The sequence below is a fragment of the Xenopus tropicalis genome, chromosome 5, assembly GCF_000004195.4.
Source record: "Xenopus tropicalis strain Nigerian chromosome 5, UCB_Xtro_10.0, whole genome shotgun sequence".
NCBI lineage: Eukaryota > Metazoa > Chordata > Amphibia > Anura > Pipidae > Xenopus > Xenopus tropicalis.
This window is the reverse complement of record NC_030681.2, coordinates 46,242,617-46,261,989: the sequence shown is the minus strand read 5'-3', so window position 1 is coordinate 46,261,989 and position 19,373 is coordinate 46,242,617. Positions and strand designations below refer to the sequence as shown.

Genomic DNA, 19,373 nt, shown 5'->3' with positions numbered 1-19,373 from the left:
CTCCCCAAAATCTCCATGGCAACTACCAAAAACTTACTAAACCTCAATTTGCAAGTTCCCCTGAATAAAACGATACCCCATATGTATGGGTGCACATAAAGACGTGGCCACCAAATGCCCCCAAACAGGGGCAATGCATAAGGGGGGGCTGTGCTCTATCTGCAGTTATTTAGTCTAAACACCCCCATACCTGTGAAATAACCCCCGCAAACTATATATTTCTGAAAAGTGCACACCTTCAGCTATTCAGAGACGCCACTCTCCTCTTTCTACATGGAAAATTGTGGCCGCAGTCCCTTGCAGAAGTTAGCGCTTTGGTCAGAAATCAAGGAAAAACCAGATACAAACCTAGATTTCTCCCCAAAATCTCCATGGCAACTACCAAAAACTTACTAACCATCAATCTGCAAGTTCCCCTGAATAAAACGATACCCCATATGTATGGGTGCACATAAAGACGTGGCCACCAAATGCCCCAAAACAGGGGCAATGCATAAGGGGAATTTCAGTTGAAATTTTGGGGGCTGCGCTCTATGTGCACTACCTGCAGTTTTTCAGTGATAACCCCCCCTACCTGTGAGATACCCCCACAATCTATATATTTACGAAAAGTGCACACCTTCAGCTATTCAGAGACACCACTCTTCTCTTTCTACATGGAAAATTGTGGCCGCAGTCCCTTGCAGAAGTCAGCGCTTTGGTCAGAAATCAAGGAAAAACCAGATACAACACTAGATTTTGGTCAGAAATCAAGGAAAAACCAGATAAAAACCTAGATTTCTCCCCAAAATCTCCATGGCAACTACCAAAAACTTACTAAACCTCAATTTGCAAGTTCCCCTGAATAAAACGATACCCCATATGTATGGGTGCACATAAAGACGTGGCCACCAAATGCCCCCAAACAGGGGCAATGCATAAGGGGGGGCTGTGCTCTATCTGCAGTTATTTAGTCTAAACACCCCCATACCTGTGAAATAACCCCCGCAAACTATATATTTCTGAAAAGTGCACACCTTCAGCTATTCAGAGACGCCACTCTCCTCTTTCTACATGGAAAATTGTGGCCGCAGTCCCTTGCAGAAGTTAGCGCTTTGGTCAGAAATCAAGGAAAAACCAGATACAAACCTAGATTTCTCCCCAAAATCTCCATGGCAACTACCAAAAACTTACTAACCATCAATCTGCAAGTTCCCCTGAATAAAACGATACCCCATATGTATGGGTGCACATAAAGACGTGGCCACCAAATGCCCCCAAACAGGGGCAATGCATAAGGGGGGGCTGTGCTCTATCTGCAGTTATTTAGTCTAAACACCCCCATACCTGTGAAATAACCCCCGCAAACTATATATTTCTGAAAAGTGCACACCTTCAGCTATTCAGAGACGCCACTCTCCTCTTTCTACATGGAAAATTGTGGCCGCAGTCCCTTGCAGAAGTTAGCGCTTTGGTCAGAAATCAAGGAAAAACCAGATACAAACCTAGATTTCTCCCCAAAATCTCCATGGCAACTACCAAAAACTTACTAACCATCAATCTGCAAGTTCCCCTGAATAAAACGATACCCCATATGTATGGGTGCACATAAAGACGTGGCCACCAAATGCCCCCAAACAGGGGCAATGCATAAGGGCAATTTCAGTTGAAATTTTGGGGGCTGCGCTCTATGTGCACTACCTGCAGTTTTTCAGTGTTAACCCCCCCTACCTGTGAGATAACCCCCACAATCTATATATTTACGAAAAGTGCACACCTTCAGCTATTCAGAGACGCCACTCTTCTCTTTCTACATGGAAAATTGTGGCCGCAGTCCCTTGCAGAAGTCAGCGCTTTGGTCAGAAATCAAGGAAAAACCAGATACAAACCTAGATTTTGGTCAGAAATCAAGGAAAAACCAGATAAAAAACCTAGATTTCTCCCCAAAATCTCCATGGCAACTACCAAAAACTTACTAAACCTCAATTTGCAAGTTCCCCTGAATAAAACGATACCCCATATGTATGGGTGCACATAAAGACGTGGCCACCAAATGCCCCCAAACAGGGGCAATGCATAAGGGGGGGCTGTGCTCTATCTGCAGTTATTTAGTCTAAACACCCCCATACCTGTGAAATAACCCCCGCAAACTATATATTTCTGAAAAGTGCACACCTTCAGCTATTCAGAGACGCCACTCTCCTCTTTCTACATGGAAAATTGTGGCCGCAGTCCCTTGCAGAAGTTAGCGCTTTGGTCAGAAATCAAGGAAAAACCAGATACAAACCTAGATTTCTCCCCAAAATCTCCATGGCAACTACCAAAAACTTACTAACCATCAATCTGCAAGTTCCCCTGAATAAAACGATACCCCATATGTATGGGTGCACATAAAGACGTGGCCACCAAATGCCCCCAAACAGGGGCAATGCATAAGGGCAATTTCAGTTGAAATTTTGGGGGCTGCGCTCTATGTGCACTACCTGCAGTTTTTCAGTGTTAACCCCCCCTACCTGTGAGATAACCCCCACAATCTATATATTTACGAAAAGTGCACACCTTCAGCTATTCAGAGACGCCACTCTTCTCTTTCTACATGGAAAATTGTGGCCGCAGTCCCTTGCAGAAGTCAGCGCTTTGGTCAGAAATCAAGGAAAAACCAGATACAAACCTAGATTTTGGTCAGAAATCAAGGAAAAACCAGATAAAAAACCTAGATTTCTCCCCAAAATCTCCATGGCAACTACCAAAAACTTACTAAACCTCAATTTGCAAGTTCCCCTGAATAAAACGATACCCCATATGTATGGGTGCACATAAAGACGTGGCCACCAAATGCCCCCAAACAGGGGCAATGCATAAGGGCAATTTCAGTTGAAATTTTGGGGGCTGCGCTCTATGTGCACTACCTGCAGTTTTTCAGTGTTAACCCCCCCTACCTGTGAGATAACCCCCACAATCTATATATTTACGAAAAGTGCACACCTTCAGCTATTCAGAGACGCCACTCTTCTCTTTCTACATGGAAAATTGTGGCCGCAGTCCCTTGCAGAAGTCAGCGCTTTGGTCAGAAATCAAGGAAAAACCAGATACAAACCTAGATTTTGGTCAGAAATCAAGGAAAAACCAGATAAAAAACCTAGATTTCTCCCCAAAATCTCCATGGCAACTACCAAAAACTTACTAACCATCAATCTGCAAGTTCCCCTGAATAAAACGATACCTATGTCTGGTTGCACATAAGTACATGGCCGCCAAACCTGAAAATGCATAATATTGGGGCTGCACTCTATGCACCCCTTTTTTTTTTGCCTGCACCCGAATGAATGGGATACGCTCGGGTGCAGGCACATGTAGCCGATATACGCATGAAAACGCGTGAGAATGCAAAGTCTCGCGTTTTCATGCGTATATCGGCTACACGTGCCTGCACCCGAGCGTATCCCATTCATTCGGGTGCAGGAACAAGTAGCAGGCGTAGGGCTGAATTTTCGGCAAGCGTTTTTCCACTTGCTGAAAAAATCAGCCCTACGCCTCGTGTGGCATCAGCCTAACCCTTGGCAATAGAAACTACCAGAACAATCTTAGCACCTCTGGACCTTTCTAGAACAACTGAAATCAAATGGAATAAAACCACTAAAAGCAATCAAAGAACAATAGTTGCAATGAAATCGGTAAGAGCCCTGGATCCACCAATGTCACTGCAAAAGCAACCTTTTTGGGGGCACTAAACACACAATAAAGAACAATGCAAAGATAAAACACCGTAAAATCCAATAAAACCACCTAAACCAACAGAAGAACAATAATTGCAATGAAATCGGTGGTCAGAGCCCTGGATCCACCAACGTCACTGCAAATTCAGCACCCAATAGCAATACAAAAAGTTACAGTGCAATAGAATAATTCAAAAACAGAAATCAATTATGAAAATGCCAAAAAAACACTAAAATGCAACCAAATAAATCAGATAATTATAGAGCAAGATCAGAAATAAAGTTTTAGTAAAAAAAAAGACTGCCAAAGAAAGCAAAGACAGAAAGAAAAGAAAGAAAGAAAAAAAAAAAAAAAAAAAAAAAAAAGTGTAAGTGTAAGTGTGTGTGTAAGTGTCTGTGTGTGCTTGGGAAAGTTGTAAATAAGTGTGTATGTGTACAAAAGTGTAATAATGACAAAGATAGAAGAAAAAATGCAAAAAAAAAAAAAAAAAAATTTTTTAGACAGTTGAGATAGAAATAAGCAAAATAAACAGTGGTAGAGAGTTGTAGTTCAGCTTACCCAAGGCAGGCAGACGATCAGGGGCGATCAATCCAGCAGGAAGGCAGCAGGGGAGCTCCATCTTGTCCAAAGTGCGCAGCAGGAGTGAGGGAGCCGACAGTAGGCGGCGCTATTTAAAGGGACAGCAGTGGACACGTCATCAACGCGTGTCCACTGCTGTCATTGGCTGGCGACGCGATCGGTGCGGCTGGGGGACCCGGATCGGTATGTATGTGCTGCTCTGCTCGTTGCCTAGGGGGATCTGAGGGGTTTACAAGCGCTGCGCTGCTTTAAAAGCGAGCGCAGCGCTTGTAAACCCGACAGTGCCATTGGACGTAGATTCTACGTCCCATGGCACTTTGGTCCCTTGGTACCTGGGACGTAGAATCTACGTCCCTTGGCACTTAAAGGGTTAAATGATTTTTTAGCAGACTTAAGATATGGAGATCCAAAGTATGGAAAGATCCCTTTATCCAGAAAACCCCAGGTCCCGAGCATTCTGGATAACAGGTCCCATACCTGTATTAACATATGTTGTGAAGAGCTGGAAATCATATATGTGCAACAGGCTTTAATAAACAAGTAAAAAGTATTCAAAGGGATTCTGACATGGGAAAACATGTTTTTTCCCCCCAAAATGCACCAGTTAATAGTGCTCCCCCACTCCTCCAGCAGAATCTGTTTTTCAAAAGAGCAAACAGATTTTATTTTTTATTTTAATATTTTTTTATTTTGAAATTTGACATGGGGCTAGACTCATTCTTACTTGCAAGGTGCCCTCATGTGACTTGTGCTCTGATAAACTTCAGTCACACTTTACTGCTAAGCTATAAGTTAGAGTGATGTCACCCCCCCCCCCCCCCCCCCCCCCGCCCAGCAGCCAAACGGAAGAAGGGAGCAAGATAGCAGCTCACTGAAATTTAAATATGCTGCAGCACTCCGAATCTTGCCAGACTAATTTAGTCGCCTTTGATGAGGAGGTGAGCAGGAACCTCGATGCTGGAAGGGCAGTTGATGTCATCTACTTGGACTTTGCTAAAGCGTTTGATACAGTACCTCACAGAAGGTTAATGATCAAATTGAGGAAGATTGGCCTAGAACATAATATTTGTAATTGGATAGAGAACTGGCTGAAGGATAGATTATAAAGAGTGGTGGTAAATGGAACATTTTCTAATTGGACCAGTGTGGTTAGTGGAGTACCGCAGGGGTCAGTCCTTGGGCCTTTGCTTTTTAACTTGTTTATGAATGACCTGGAGGTGGGCATAGAAAGTACTATTTCTATTTTTGCTGATGACACTATGGGACACATCTACTAATCCACGAACGCTCAGAGCGTATTTTCGGCGACTTTTTCATATTTTGCGACAAAATCGTATTGTCGCGCCGATTACTTAACAAGTCCAGTTGCTTTAAATTTATTTATACTAGATATACCATGACCTGGATGAATGAAAATCTTCATAGACATGCCGAGTACGAAAGTTTCGGATTTATTCAAGCTTCGTTATCGTGACTTTCCTTGGGCCAGGTTGGAGCTGCAGAGTGCCATTGAGCCCTATGGGAGACTTTCCTTGGGACAGGTTGGAGCTGCAGAGTGCCATTGAGCCCTATGGGAGACTTTCCTTGGGCCGGGTTGGAGCTGCAGAGTGCCATTGATCCCTATGGGAGACTTTCCTTGGGCCAGGGTGGAGCTGCAGAGTGCCATTGATTCCTATAGGAGGCTTCCAAAATCATGCACAGAAGGATCAAAGTTGGAAAGGTTTTCCTGCATTTTACGATCGTTCAGTACGAAAATTTTGTGACTTTCAGATCGCCAATACGACATTATTAAGAAATTATCGTATCCAATCTGAATTTATCCCATTCGGGATTCAAACTCATGATTTCATGAATCTGCCTCTAAATTGTGCAAAACTATAAGTTCCATGCAGGATGCTGTCACTTTGCAGAGCGATTTGACAAAATTGGAAAACTGGGCAGCAAACTGGAAAATGAGGTTCAATGTGGACAAGTGCAAAGTTATGCACTTTGGTAGGAATAATATAAACGCGAACTATCTACTGAATGGTAGTGTGTTGGGGGGATCCTTAATAAAGAAGGATCTGGGCTTTTATGTAGATAACAAGTTGATTCCTGGCAATGTCATTCGGTGGCTACTAAAGCAACTAAAGTGCTGTCTTGTATAAAAACGGGCATTGACTCAAGGGATGAGAACATAATTTTACCTCTTTATAGGCCCCTGGTAATGCCTCACCTTGAGTAAGCGGTGCAGTTTTGGACTCCAGTCCTTAAGAAGGATATTAACAAGCTGGAGAGAGTTAAAGTAAAGGAGATGGAACATTTAAAGGAGAAGGAAAGTCATTTTGGCATTTTACTGCCAATAGATTTGCCACATTAGTGCTACCTAGAATAGGTAGCCATTCACATATATAAGTTATCAGCTGCCATTTTAGACAGCTTCCTTCCTGCAGTCTCTAGCCGTTATAGCCAAGATCACACATAAAGGAGGGGGGAGGGAGTTCTTAGCATTCTAGTGAGAGGGGGGAGCAGGAGAGGGGAGAGATTAGAAAACTGTGCAGACTCTGGCCCCAGTAATTAAGGCTGTTTCTGAGAGAGGAAGTCAGACACTGGAACATCATGTTTACAAAAAAGAGACAAGAAATCCTGTGTTTCTTTTGATAGAGGAGTCACTGCAGCATTACTGTAGTGCTTATATATATATATATATATATATATATATATATATATAAAGTGGAGTAGCTGTAGAGACAGTCCGCACTCACAGGTCTTAAGAAAATATAGAAGTTTTATTCAAATCAACATCTAACGTTTCGGCTGCATCCACAGCCTTTCTCAAAGACGTCTTTGAGAAAGGCTGTGGATGCAGCCGAAACGTTAGATGTTGATTTGAATAAAACCTCTATATTTTCTTAAGACCTGTGAGTGCGGACTCTCTCTACAGCTACTCCATCTATTATTTTGGGACTGCACCCAGGCTCCCTTGGACCTACTTATACGTGAGTGCCTGTCTTCTTGCAATATATATATATATAAGTGCTTATGTCTGTATTTACATCAGTATTTACATATACCTTTCTGATAAAGATTACTTAGTTTTTACCTTTCCTTCTCCTTTAAGCTATGAGGTTAGACTGTTGAGGTTGGAGTTGTTTTCTCTGGAAAAGAGGCTCTTGCGAGGGGCCATAATTACTCTGTACAAGTACATTAGAGGGGATTATAGGCAGATAAGGGGTCTTTTTTCCAATAAAAACGATCAATGCACCAGAGGCCACCCCTTTAGATTAGAGGAACGGAGCTTCCATTTGAAGCAGCATAGATGGTTTTTCACGGTGAGGGCAGTGAGGCTCTGGAAAGCCCTTCCTAGTAATGTTGCAAGGGCAGATTCTGTTAATGCCTTTAAGAGGGGCCTGGATGAGTTCTTGAACATGCTGGCTTCTTCTGAAAGCTATTGTGATACTAATATCTACAGTTAGTATTAATGTTTGTATTATGTTTATGTATGCAAGTATATAGATTGGTAAGTAATAGGTTGCGTTTGCTGGGTTTACTTGTAAGGGTTAAACCTGATGGTCTTTTTTCAACCCTATGTAACTATATTAAAGTGTTTATTGTGCCATCAAATCAGGCAATGTTTTGGACATAAGCCCTTTCTCAAGCTTGCACACCATGTGATAATTCACCCTTAAATACATGTGTGATGTGGGAGTGGTAGGTAAACGCCATCCTCGCACTTAGGTACAACTCCCATAATGCTCAGTGAAATACACATCAGTTATCAATTAAACATAATTCAACATATATCAAAAAAGTACCCACAATACACCACAATCCTTATATAATAATATATCACTGTGAAATCCATTGAAGCTCCCTGACACCTGTATAGCTAAAAGTGGTAGATGTCAGAATAACACTCAACAGTAAAAAAAAAAAATATACAAGTCAGGCTCATGACTCCTCCAGTTACATGGGAGTAGGAGAAACAATAGGTTACCTGAAAGCAGTTCTAATGTTTAGTCTCAGGCACAATGCACTGAGATGGCGCCTATACACCAATATTACAACTAAAAAACATTTATTGGTTCAAAAATAAAATTTTAAATGGTAGAATGAATTATTTGTAATGTGAACAGTGTTATATAGTAATAAAAAAAACAATAAAAATCATGACAGAATCTCTTTAAATACAGCCAAGTTAAATACTGTTTTTCTTAGGGAAACATTCATGAATAATGTCAATATTTAAAAAGTTGGTCAAAGGTATATATCAAAAATTAAAGGAGAACCAACCCCTTAAAATGAATATGGTTAGAAATGCCATGTTCTCTATACCAAACCTATTGCACCAGCATCTCTATAGCAATAATGATTTATACCTTTAAAGTTGTCACAGGAGCTTACCATCTTGGATTTTGTTAGTAGTGTCAGTGACACTCACATGCATATTGTACTAATCAAAATGATCTATTTAGCAGCCTAATAATGTCATATTTTTACCCTATGTATATAGCATATTGTGCGTCGGCCACTAAGCTCAGTAACTTACAGACAGCAAAGAGCATGTGCAGTGACAATATTTATGACCGACTTCTTTGGTTATGTTTTAGTATGAAATGGCTCCAGAATGATATCTGATTTCTTTTTTAGGATTATAAAAGATTTTTTTTTTTTTTTTAGCCTAGGACTGATTGGTTAATTATTAGGGGATTTTGTTTACTTTTCAAATGAATGCATGCAGGATAGAAGTACTTTACTGCAATGACATAGGGCCATTCTGAGCGTAACTACGGCAATTAAAAAAATCTTCTCATCTGGCAGCAGGCTCCTTTACACTTGAATGGAAAAAGCTCTGTCTCTAAAAGACTGTTAAAAAACAGAAAAAGTATGAAAGGAAGGGGCTGGCAGAGAGGGGTGCTTTGACGCAGTAACCAAAATGCCCATGTGCAATGAGCTACTCTCTAAACTGTGGGCATTGCCACTCCTGAAAGTATTGTACAGCTGTTTGTTTTACCCCTTTCTTTGTGCCAGAAAATCAAATGGCCTTAAATGAAAAACATTTTTTGGGGGGCGGTTGGTTGGGAGTGGCGCAGAATATTTACTGTGATCAATGTGTAGATCAGTATTCTCTTAAAGGGAACACACCCATATACTGGGAAAATATTTCTAAAATGTAATTTTATTATTTGCTTATTTGCAAATGTAACTGTCCCTTTCTAGACTCTAGTTATTACAAGTCACTACATGTTGTGTGATAACATAACTATGTTATGTATGGCACTGTGACAATCACCTGGAGGAGAGCTAATTTTATTTAACAGTCAGGACAAGCAGTGCAGTGAATAGGAATATATACTGCTTTCAATAGCAATAACATACAAATAACTTTATGATTAGGTAACACTTTCATCATATTTTTTGTTAACAGAACCAATCTTTTTATTGGATCTTACCTGTTAAATTAATCTGCAGGGTGGTCATGTCTTTGGCTGCATTGAGATGCTCTTTTGCATTTTTGTAGTCATAGTAATATAGACACGTGTAACTGCACTCCAGACACTGTTGCACAGACAAGTCTTGGGCAGCTTCTTCCAAAAAGAAGTTCTTACATTTCTGAACTAGAAATACATGGGGGAAAAACAAAAGAAAAAGAATCTCAAAGTTATTTCAGAGACCAAACTGAAAACACATGAATTGGTATCCTTGAACTCAAAACATAATTTCTTTAATTAGTTAAGTCAAATCTTGGTCTATAAATCTATAAGTGGACGCACAAAAAAGAGCAACAGCAACTTTCCCTTAATTAAATTTAATGTTCCCATGCAAACATTCTATTGTTTTCTTTTAACATACGATCCAACATTTTCCAGAACATTTTTTTTTAAACTGTGGTAAACTGGAAAAGTCACTTGTTTTTAAACACTTTTTTTTTTAATCTGTGGTAAACTGGAAAAATCACCATTTGCTAATACAAACACTTACACAAGATGCATAAACATATATATGGATCAACCATATATGAAGGGATGTTTTTGAACAATATATGAGTTTTATGCAGAAGGCTTTTTCACTGTAGAAATATGATAGTCGAACTAACTTGGGGGAAAGGATACAAAAACAAGAACAGAAGAGATACACTAAGCAGAAATGTACAAGCACCCTTTTCTTTCTGGAATTAATTAACTCTATGGATGTATCTAAAAAATAAAATAAAGATATAATAAGTACCAGACTTGCAGACGTGCTATGAATATTTATAGAGGTGTGTAAAAATCTGGCGTCAAAATACACCAAATATCTTTAAGACCACGATATGCAGTATAAAATCACATGTAGTTATAAGCTTTATATTAATTTCATAGTGTAATATGTGTTACTTTGGGGCAGACATATGAAAATGTAATATTAGAGTTCACCACAGAAAAATTCACCCAGTTTCTAATCCACCTTTTTTTAGATGCATATTTATCAAATGGTAACTCATTTTATTTTTTGCCCATGGGATAGGAGATTTCCACAAGCCCTGCACAAAAACAGTTTCAACAACTATAAAGACTCTCCCTGATTGAACATTTCATTTGAGACTTCTACTATTCCTGGGAAAGCAAACATCATGAAATTGAAATTCCCTATGCCTTGTGTGCCATTAGCCTTGAGGAAAGGATTTACACATGTAAAGCACGGAAAACAAATTATTGTTCTTATTTTTGGTGTTAATAGTTCTTTTAATCCTTTAGTGCCATAGAATGCAGAATGTACAGTGACCACATTCCCCATTTCCGGATGGCTATTTGATCTATGTTACAGTTTTTTTTCCCCTTAAAAACATTACAAGAAGCAGCATAGATCCAAAGAGCTGATGCCCAGCATGAAAAGGGTTAACTGTAATTCTGCATCTTTTAATTTAAGAGTTATTTTTTATTCCTTTTATAGTTAACATAAACAGTGTGGCTTCAACCAGCACAAATCCCCCACAGCATGCCTTACCATTATCCCTATTATCCAGGACAGAAGGGAGAGTCTCATGAGAGAAGCTGACAGGCAACCAAAGATTAAAAACCTGTTTGTGGTAGCAACAGTGGCAGTTAGTGCAGCTCAGCTAGAGCAATTGAGCCTTCTCTGACCAATGCATCTCTCTCTCTGCAGCTATCATCCCTGTACCTTCTTGCACTGTCAGTCATACACTGACTTAATTTGATCATGTCATTTTAATAGTTAAATGACAAACAGATCAACTATGACAGATTTCAGTCAAGCAGTACCTCCTCCAATCTCCCCTATTTTATGCCGATGCAGTTGGCAGAAAAGAAATTTATTGAGAGGAAAGTTTTGCGATGTTGCTCTGCTTAGATCCGAGCAGGAAAACATCAAATTACTCAATTTTTGAGGAATTTGCTTTTGAACGGGGATGCACCGAATCCAGAATTCAGGTCAGTATTTGGCCAGGATTCGGCCTTTTTCGGCAGGGTTTGGATTCAGCCGAATCCATGGTCCTGGCCGAACCGAATCTGAATCCCAATAAGCATATAATTAGGATTCAGATTCGGTTCGGCCGAATCCCTTAACATGGGGACACTGGGTTCGGTGCATCCCTGCTTTTGTTACTAACTTCCTTTATTCCAACTGGGCATTGTCAGCTGAAATGAAAAGCAAGTGGTGCTGCTGCTTCAAATTCAATATATTAGCAGAGAAAAAAAAATCTAATATCTTGAAAACTAGAAAAAATAATGTATGTTGCAAAAGTGCTCAGACCACTCAGACCTCAGACATTAATTTAGATTTGAATGTTTCATTTTCCCTTACATACAGGAATAGAGAGAATATAGAGAATAAAAGAAATCGAAAAAAAAATTGATAGCCACAAACACATAAGATAGGAATGATAAATATGAGAACACCACATTGGTCTTTCAACAAGAATAATAAGCATTTACATTTAGTAGATGCGTTAAAGAAAATCTTTTGAGGGTACAATGGAGAAAAAAATATTTTGTACTTGCTGACCTAGAAATATGTAAGTGACGGACAGTCACCTTAATTGGTTTCTACTGAGGCAGACTGGCTGGGTTCCTTCAAATATATAAACTTACAATAACAGAGTAAGACAAGGATGGAGGAAATTGGGGCCATAACAATGAAGTCATCAAGGCACAGTACTTTTAAGTCAATTCTATCAGCAATTCAAAAATCTGTGGTTGGTTCAAAGAACATATTGCTTTCAAAGCTATGTAATACTAGATAAATTACACAAGCTCAGAGGGAATTGCCATATTTATCTAATTCAGAGGATTAGCTAATTACACAAGGACTGGATCACAAAGATAAGATTACCAAGCACTATTAGTGAACTCTGCGGTCATAAAATGAATTTGCAAATACTTACACTAACCATTGCTATTATCATTCTTGTAGTATCCCAATAATTTACCTCTACCCTATCATAATGGATTCTAGAGACATTCTGTGGGCTCTGATGATTCTATTTAGACGCACAAGTTGGAGAACATAGGTCCTGTACTTGCTACTTCCCAATGCATTGATGGAAGGAGCAACGACAGGGTTTCTTTACAACTGCAGATGCTGCACTCTATTAAATTTAAGGTATGATGTGAATAGTGCATAGAAAAAAAAAGACCACAGACAAAAATGTACTCTTGCACTTATGTCCATGGCCTAAGTAAATGATCTTTAGCGTTCTCCTTAGGTTTGAAGAGGTTGGGACAGTCTTTGAGGTGGAAGCAAATCTGGCCAAAAATTGGCCAGGGGATGTGCCCAGCTAAAAAGGGCTGGAAAGAACATTACAGTTCTCTCTAAACAGTTCTATTGGTCTCTGGATGTCATATAAAAGGAAGCACAGTACAAAAATATATGCACAATGCTAAATAATGTTTCCTTTGCAAAAATGTAAAATACCTTTTGTGAAAACTTAGGGACCCTTGTGTATTTATAGTGTGCAACAGAACATGTAATAAAAAGTTACATTCTACCATGAGGCAGGTTTTAAACACAAAATAATACACTCAAAAACTCATAATATACCGATGCCATTGTATTTTATTTTATGACTTTGATTATCCCCTATGACTTCTTTAATGCCATGTACACATGGAAGTTTTCTTTTCCGACACTGTGCATTGCCCTTTATTTGCTCCTATGGTCTGTGTGGTCAATGGCAATTGCAGTGGGCATATTTCCTACAAAGCCAGAAGTTTACTGCAAAAGGAACATAGCTTACTAAAGACACTATTGGAAGCCTCTGCTGTACTTTCTCTCTGCTCTGCTTTATATCGTCACAGAACTTAAATTTAGCATCTAATATTTTACAATATTAAGGACATTATGCCTTTTATACTGTTTATGAGGCCATGTTTAATTATCTGCATGCTTTCCATTTACATTGGACTGGAATATGTTTTGAGTTCTGTTTAATAATAAAGCTTCCTAAACAAATCAAAATAGAACTATATTAACCCTTTAAGTGCCAGCCGAATTCGTCATTTCAGTTCCCCCCAGTGCCAGACGTTTTTTAAGCATTTTGTACTCATTCACTTTAAAAATGTTTTTTGGTAGGAAAACCTCCATGAAACTAGGGAAATTATATATCGTTTTTTTCGTCACTAATTGGGCTTCGACATACATACCAAATTTTATAATTTTTCTGGAGATATGATGTGTATTTTGGGTGAAATATGTAAAAAAAAATAAAATTATGAAAAATTTCTGTATATTTTGAGTTTTTTTTCCATAGAAAAGTTAATTTTACACACTTTTTTTTGTTGTTTGTAAAAGCCCTGATACTCCCAAGTCCAACGATACCAAATATGTGGTGGTACCCCACAGTTCCTGTCCAGAAGTAACCCCCAAACTAAAGCAATACTTAGTACAATATCACACCAGAACAAAGCGGAAAAGCGCTTGTAACAGTTGATGCAGCATAACTTATATGTAAATCTAGAATATCCCCTCATGTTTGGTATCTTTAGAAACTACAGACCTTCAGGTTTCCAGGTGCAATGTAGTTTTCACTCAAAAGCCAAATACCTTTTGTCAGTGCATTGTGAAATTTGGAACTTTTTTTGACATTTTTTTTTTTTTTCTAAAACGTAAACTTGGACGCATGATCAAATGTGGATTTGACAAAAAAAAATCTCATAAAAATTTTCTAACAAAGGCAAATTTGAAAGACAAACTTCTCCTGAATAAAATGATGCCCCATATGTATGGGTGCACATAAAGACATGGGCATCAAACACTCCAAAGCAGGGGCAATGCACAAGGGCAATTACAGCTAAAAATGTGGGTGCTGTGCTCCATGTGCACTACCTGCAGTTTTTCAGTGTTAACCCCCCCTACTTGTGAAATAACCCCCACAAACTATATATGTCTGAAAAGTGCACACCTTCAGCTATTCAGAGACGCCACTCTCCTCTTTCTACATGGAAAATTGTGGCCGCAGTCCCTTGCAGAAGTCAGCGCTTTGGTCAGAAATCAAGAAAAAAACAGATACAAACCTAGATTTCTCCCCAAAATCTCCATGGCAACTACTAAAAACTTACTAAACATCAATCTGCAAGTTCCCCTGAATAAAACGATACCCCATATGTATGGGTGCACATAAAGACGTGGCCACCAAATGCCCCAAAACAGGGGCAATGCATAAGGGCAATTTCAGTTGAAATTTTGGGGGCTGCGCTCTATGTGCACTTCCTGCAGTTTTTCAGTGTTAACCCCCCCTACCTGTGAAATAACCCCCACAATCTATATATTTCTGAAAAGTGCACACCTTCAGCTATTCAGAGACACCACTCTCCTCTTTCTACATGGAAAATTGTGGCCGCAGTCCCTTGCAGAAGTCAGCGCTTTGGTCAGAAATCAAGAAAAAAACAGATACAAACCTAGATTTCTCCCCAAAATCTCCATGGCAACTACTAAAAACTTACTAAACATCAATCTGCAAGTTCCCCTGAATAAAACGATACCCCATATGTATGGGTGCACATAAAGACGTGGCCACCAAATGCCCCAAAACAGGGGCAATGCATAAGGGCAATTTCAGTTGAAATTTTGGGGGCTGCACTCTATGTGCACTTCCTGCAGTTTTTCAGTGTTAACCCCCCCTACCTGTAAAATAACCCCCACAAACTATATATTTCTGAAAAGTGCACACCTTCAGCTATTCAGAAACACCACTCTCCTCTTTCTACATGGAAAATTGTGGCCGCAGTCCCTTGCAGAAGTCAGCGCTTTGGTCAGAAATCAAGAAAAAAACAGATACAAACCTAGATTTCTCCCCAAAATCTCCATGGCAACTACTAAAAACTTACTAAACATCAATCTGCAAGTTCCCCTGAATAAAACGATACCCCATATGTATGGGTGCACATAAAGACGTGGCCACCAAATGCCCCAAAACAGGGGCAATGCATAAGGGCAATTTCAGTTGAAATTTTGGGGGCTGCACTCTATGTGCACTTCCTGCAGTTTTTCAGTGTTAACCCCCCCTACCTGTAAAATAACCCCCACAAACTATATATTTCTGAAAAGTGCACACATTCAGCTATTCAGAGACACCACTCTCCTCTTTCTACATGGAAAATTGTGGCCGCAGTCCCTTGCAGAAGTCAGCACTTTGGTCAGAAATCAAGAAAAAAACAGATACAAACCTAGATTTCTCCCCAAAATCTCCATGGCAACTACTAAAAACTTACTAAACATCAATCTGCAAGTTCCCCTGAATAAAACGATACCCCATATGTATGGGTGCACATAAAGACGTGGCCACCAAATGCCCCAAAACAGGGGCAATGCATAAGGGCAATTTCAGTTGAAATTTTGGGGGCTGCGCTCTATGTGCACTTCCTGCAGTTTTTCAGTGTTAACCCCCCCTACCTGTAAAATAACCCCCACAAACTATATATTTCTGAAAAGTGCACACCTTCAGCTATTCAGAGACGCCACTCTCCTCTTTCTACATGGAAAATTGTGGCCGCAGTCCCTTGCAGAAGTCAGCACTTTGGTCAGAAATCAAGAAAAAAACAGATACAAACCTAGATTTCTCCCCAAAATCTCCATGGCAACTACTAAAAACTTACTAAACATCAATCTGCAAGTTCCCCTGAATAAAACGATACCCCATATGTATGGGTGCACATAAAGACGTGGCCACCAAATGCCCCAAAACAGGGGCAATGCATAAGGGCAATTTCAGTTGAAATTTTGGGGGCTGCGCTCTATGTGCACTTCCTGCAGTTTTTCAGTGTTAACCCCCCCTACCTGTAAAATAACCCCCACAAACTATATATTTCTGAAAAGTGCACACCTTCAGCTATTCAGAGACGCCACTCTCCTCTTTCTACATGGAAAATTGTGGCCGCAGTCCCTTGCAGAAGTCAGCACTTTGGTCAGAAATCAAGAAAAAAACAGATACAAACCTAGATTTCTCCCCAAAATCTCCATGGCAACTACTAAAAACTTACTAAACATCAATCTGCAAGTTCCCCTGAATAAAACGATACCCCATATGTATGGGTGCACATAAAGACGTGGCCACCAAATGCCCCAAAACAGGGGCAATGCATAAGGGCAATTTCAGTTGAAATTTTGGGGGCTGCACTCTATGTGCACTTCCTGCAGTTTTTCAGTGTTAACCCCCCCTACCTGTAAAATAACCCCCACAAACTATATATTTCTGAAAAGTGCACACCTTCAGCTATTCAGAAACACCACTCTCCTCTTTCTACATGGAAAATTGTGGCCGCAGTCCCTTGCAGAAGTCAGCGCTTTGGTCAGAAATCAAGAAAAAAACAGATACAAACCTAGATTTCTCCCCAAAATCTCCATGGCAACTACCAAAAACTTACTAAACATCAATCTGCAAGTTCCCCTGAATAAAACGATACCCCATATGTATGGGTGCACATAAAGACGTGGCCACCAAATGCCCCAAAACAGGGGCAATGCATTACAATGGGGCTGCAATTTATGTGCACATCTCAAAGTTTTTCAGACAAAATTGCCCCTTACCTGTGAAAAAACCCATATAAACTATACATTGATTAAAAATAGACAACTTCAGCTATTCAGAGACACCACTCTCCTCTTTCTACATGGAAAATTGTGGCCGTGGTCCCTTGCAGAAGTCAGCGCTTTGGTCAGAAATCAAGGAAAAACCAGATACAAACCTAGATTTCTCCCCAAAATCTCCATGGCAACTACCAAAACTTACTAAACATCAATCTGCAAGTTCCCCTGAATAAAACGATATGCCATATGTATGGGTGCACATAAAGATGCAGCCACCAAATGCCCCAAAACAGGGGCAATGCATAATAATGGGGCTGCAATTTATGTGCACATCTCAAAGTTTTTCAGACAAAATTGCCCCTTACCTGTGAAAAAACCCATATAAACTATACATTGAAATAGACAACTTCAGCTATTTAGAAACACCATTCTTGGTTTTCTACAGGCAAAATTGTGGATGCAGTTCCCTATACAAGCTGGACTTTAGTCTGAAAAAAAATATAAAGTTAGATTTCTCCCCAAAATCTCAATGGCAACTATCAAAAAACTTGCTCAGTATCAATTAGCAAGTTACCCTGAATAAAATTACACCCCATATGTCTGGTTGCACATAAGTACATGGCCGCCAAACCTGAAAATGCATAATATTGGGGCTGCACTCTATGCACCCCTTGCAGTTTTTTAACTTTAACCCCCCCCCCCAAATAAACCCCTAAATTGTACTTTACTCACCTATTTCAGTTTAGCGGAGCATCTTTGATTTGAGTTCCATCTTTCCTGTGGTGTTATGATACCAGTTTTTTGCTTCTTCCTACACTACTTTAGAAATGACAAAATCTGCACCACATTTAGAAGGATATTTGCCAAAAAAATCCATAGTAATTTGGCCCATAAATGATGCAAGTGTCCTTAGAAGTTGCACTAAAGGTGCCAACAATAAAGCTTGGGGCATTAGCATCAGAGATAAAATTATGTGCACCATTACGTGCCGTGCAGCAGTCACCAGTGGCACACCAGTATTACGCAAAGTTTTTATATTTAGAGAGCCACTGCAACTTGTGTAACCTAACCAGAACATACAGTAGATATTCAATTTGTACTACAAGCACAAAAAACCGTAATGTATCTGTCATCCTGTGCTCAAGAACCTTTGCAAAAAACTTAAGGCCTACACTTACAGTAGTTAAATGCTGCCCAGAAATACAAAGTATATAATACAAAACTATGCACAGATAACTGCGCTGACAGGCATGCTTTTGAGGTGCCAGTAAAAGGACTTGTGGCATCAGCTTTAGAGATAAAAACATCTCATTGATTCATCACACACCACAAGTTTTATCATGCGCCCTGTCAGTCACCCAGCACCTCAGTTCGCTATACCAACAGCACAATACAAGTCCTACCCCATAACCAAAGAAACACTGCAACTAGCCTGAATAACCATAGCTCAAACACAAAAATCTGAATACCCAAGAACAAGTCTAAACAACCACAAGCTACAAGCACACACTGTTTTTCTGACAACCTGTGCAAAAAACAAAATCACATACCATAAAACCCTACTTTACTAAAAAAAAAAAAACTTTTGCCAATAATATGACACACCTTACCAAACTTTTCATCACATATATCTATAACCTAGTTATAAGTAAAGTACGGACCTGCCAGAATAGATAAACTCAATAAATAAAAAACAGCGTCACTTTGCCAGCACAGCTAAGTTTGGAGGCCTGCAACCTTGTGCATAAAAACCTAGAACATGCCAAGTCCACTATTCTGATATGCTAAATCCTTATTCCACCAACAAACCCAGAGAACCATAACCTACCTATAAAAACACAAAATTCAAGTCCTCTCATAGTGTACCACAGTATGGTACACTTCAAAACATGGGTGGAAACACAAAGCAGGCTTGCTAGGACACTTGGGACAATAATACCGGACATCTCGCCTAACACCCTTGGAACGGCAAACCTTACATTTTCTCTGGGCATATCTTTTATTAGGTGTTGGTGGAATTTGTGCTATAAAATGCTTACCCACCATTCGGGCAACATTGTCATTACCTGGCATGTCAGGAACCTCCTCTACATCAC

The 19,373-nt window shown here is 39.7% G+C and overlaps 1 protein-coding gene across 2 annotated transcripts in view; it reads right to left on the bottom strand.

Annotated features, from left to right (window-relative positions):
• Positions 1-19,373, bottom strand: part of ttc27 (tetratricopeptide repeat domain 27) — a 226,126-nt gene that overhangs the window by 134,469 nt on the left and 72,284 nt on the right. For both annotated transcript variants that reach the window (XM_002934458.5, XM_018094257.2), the window contains exon 7: positions 9,708-9,872. In XM_002934458.5, coding sequence (XP_002934504.2) covers positions 9,708-9,872 — 165 coding nt within the window. The remainder of the gene's footprint in view (positions 1-9,707; positions 9,873-19,373) is intronic.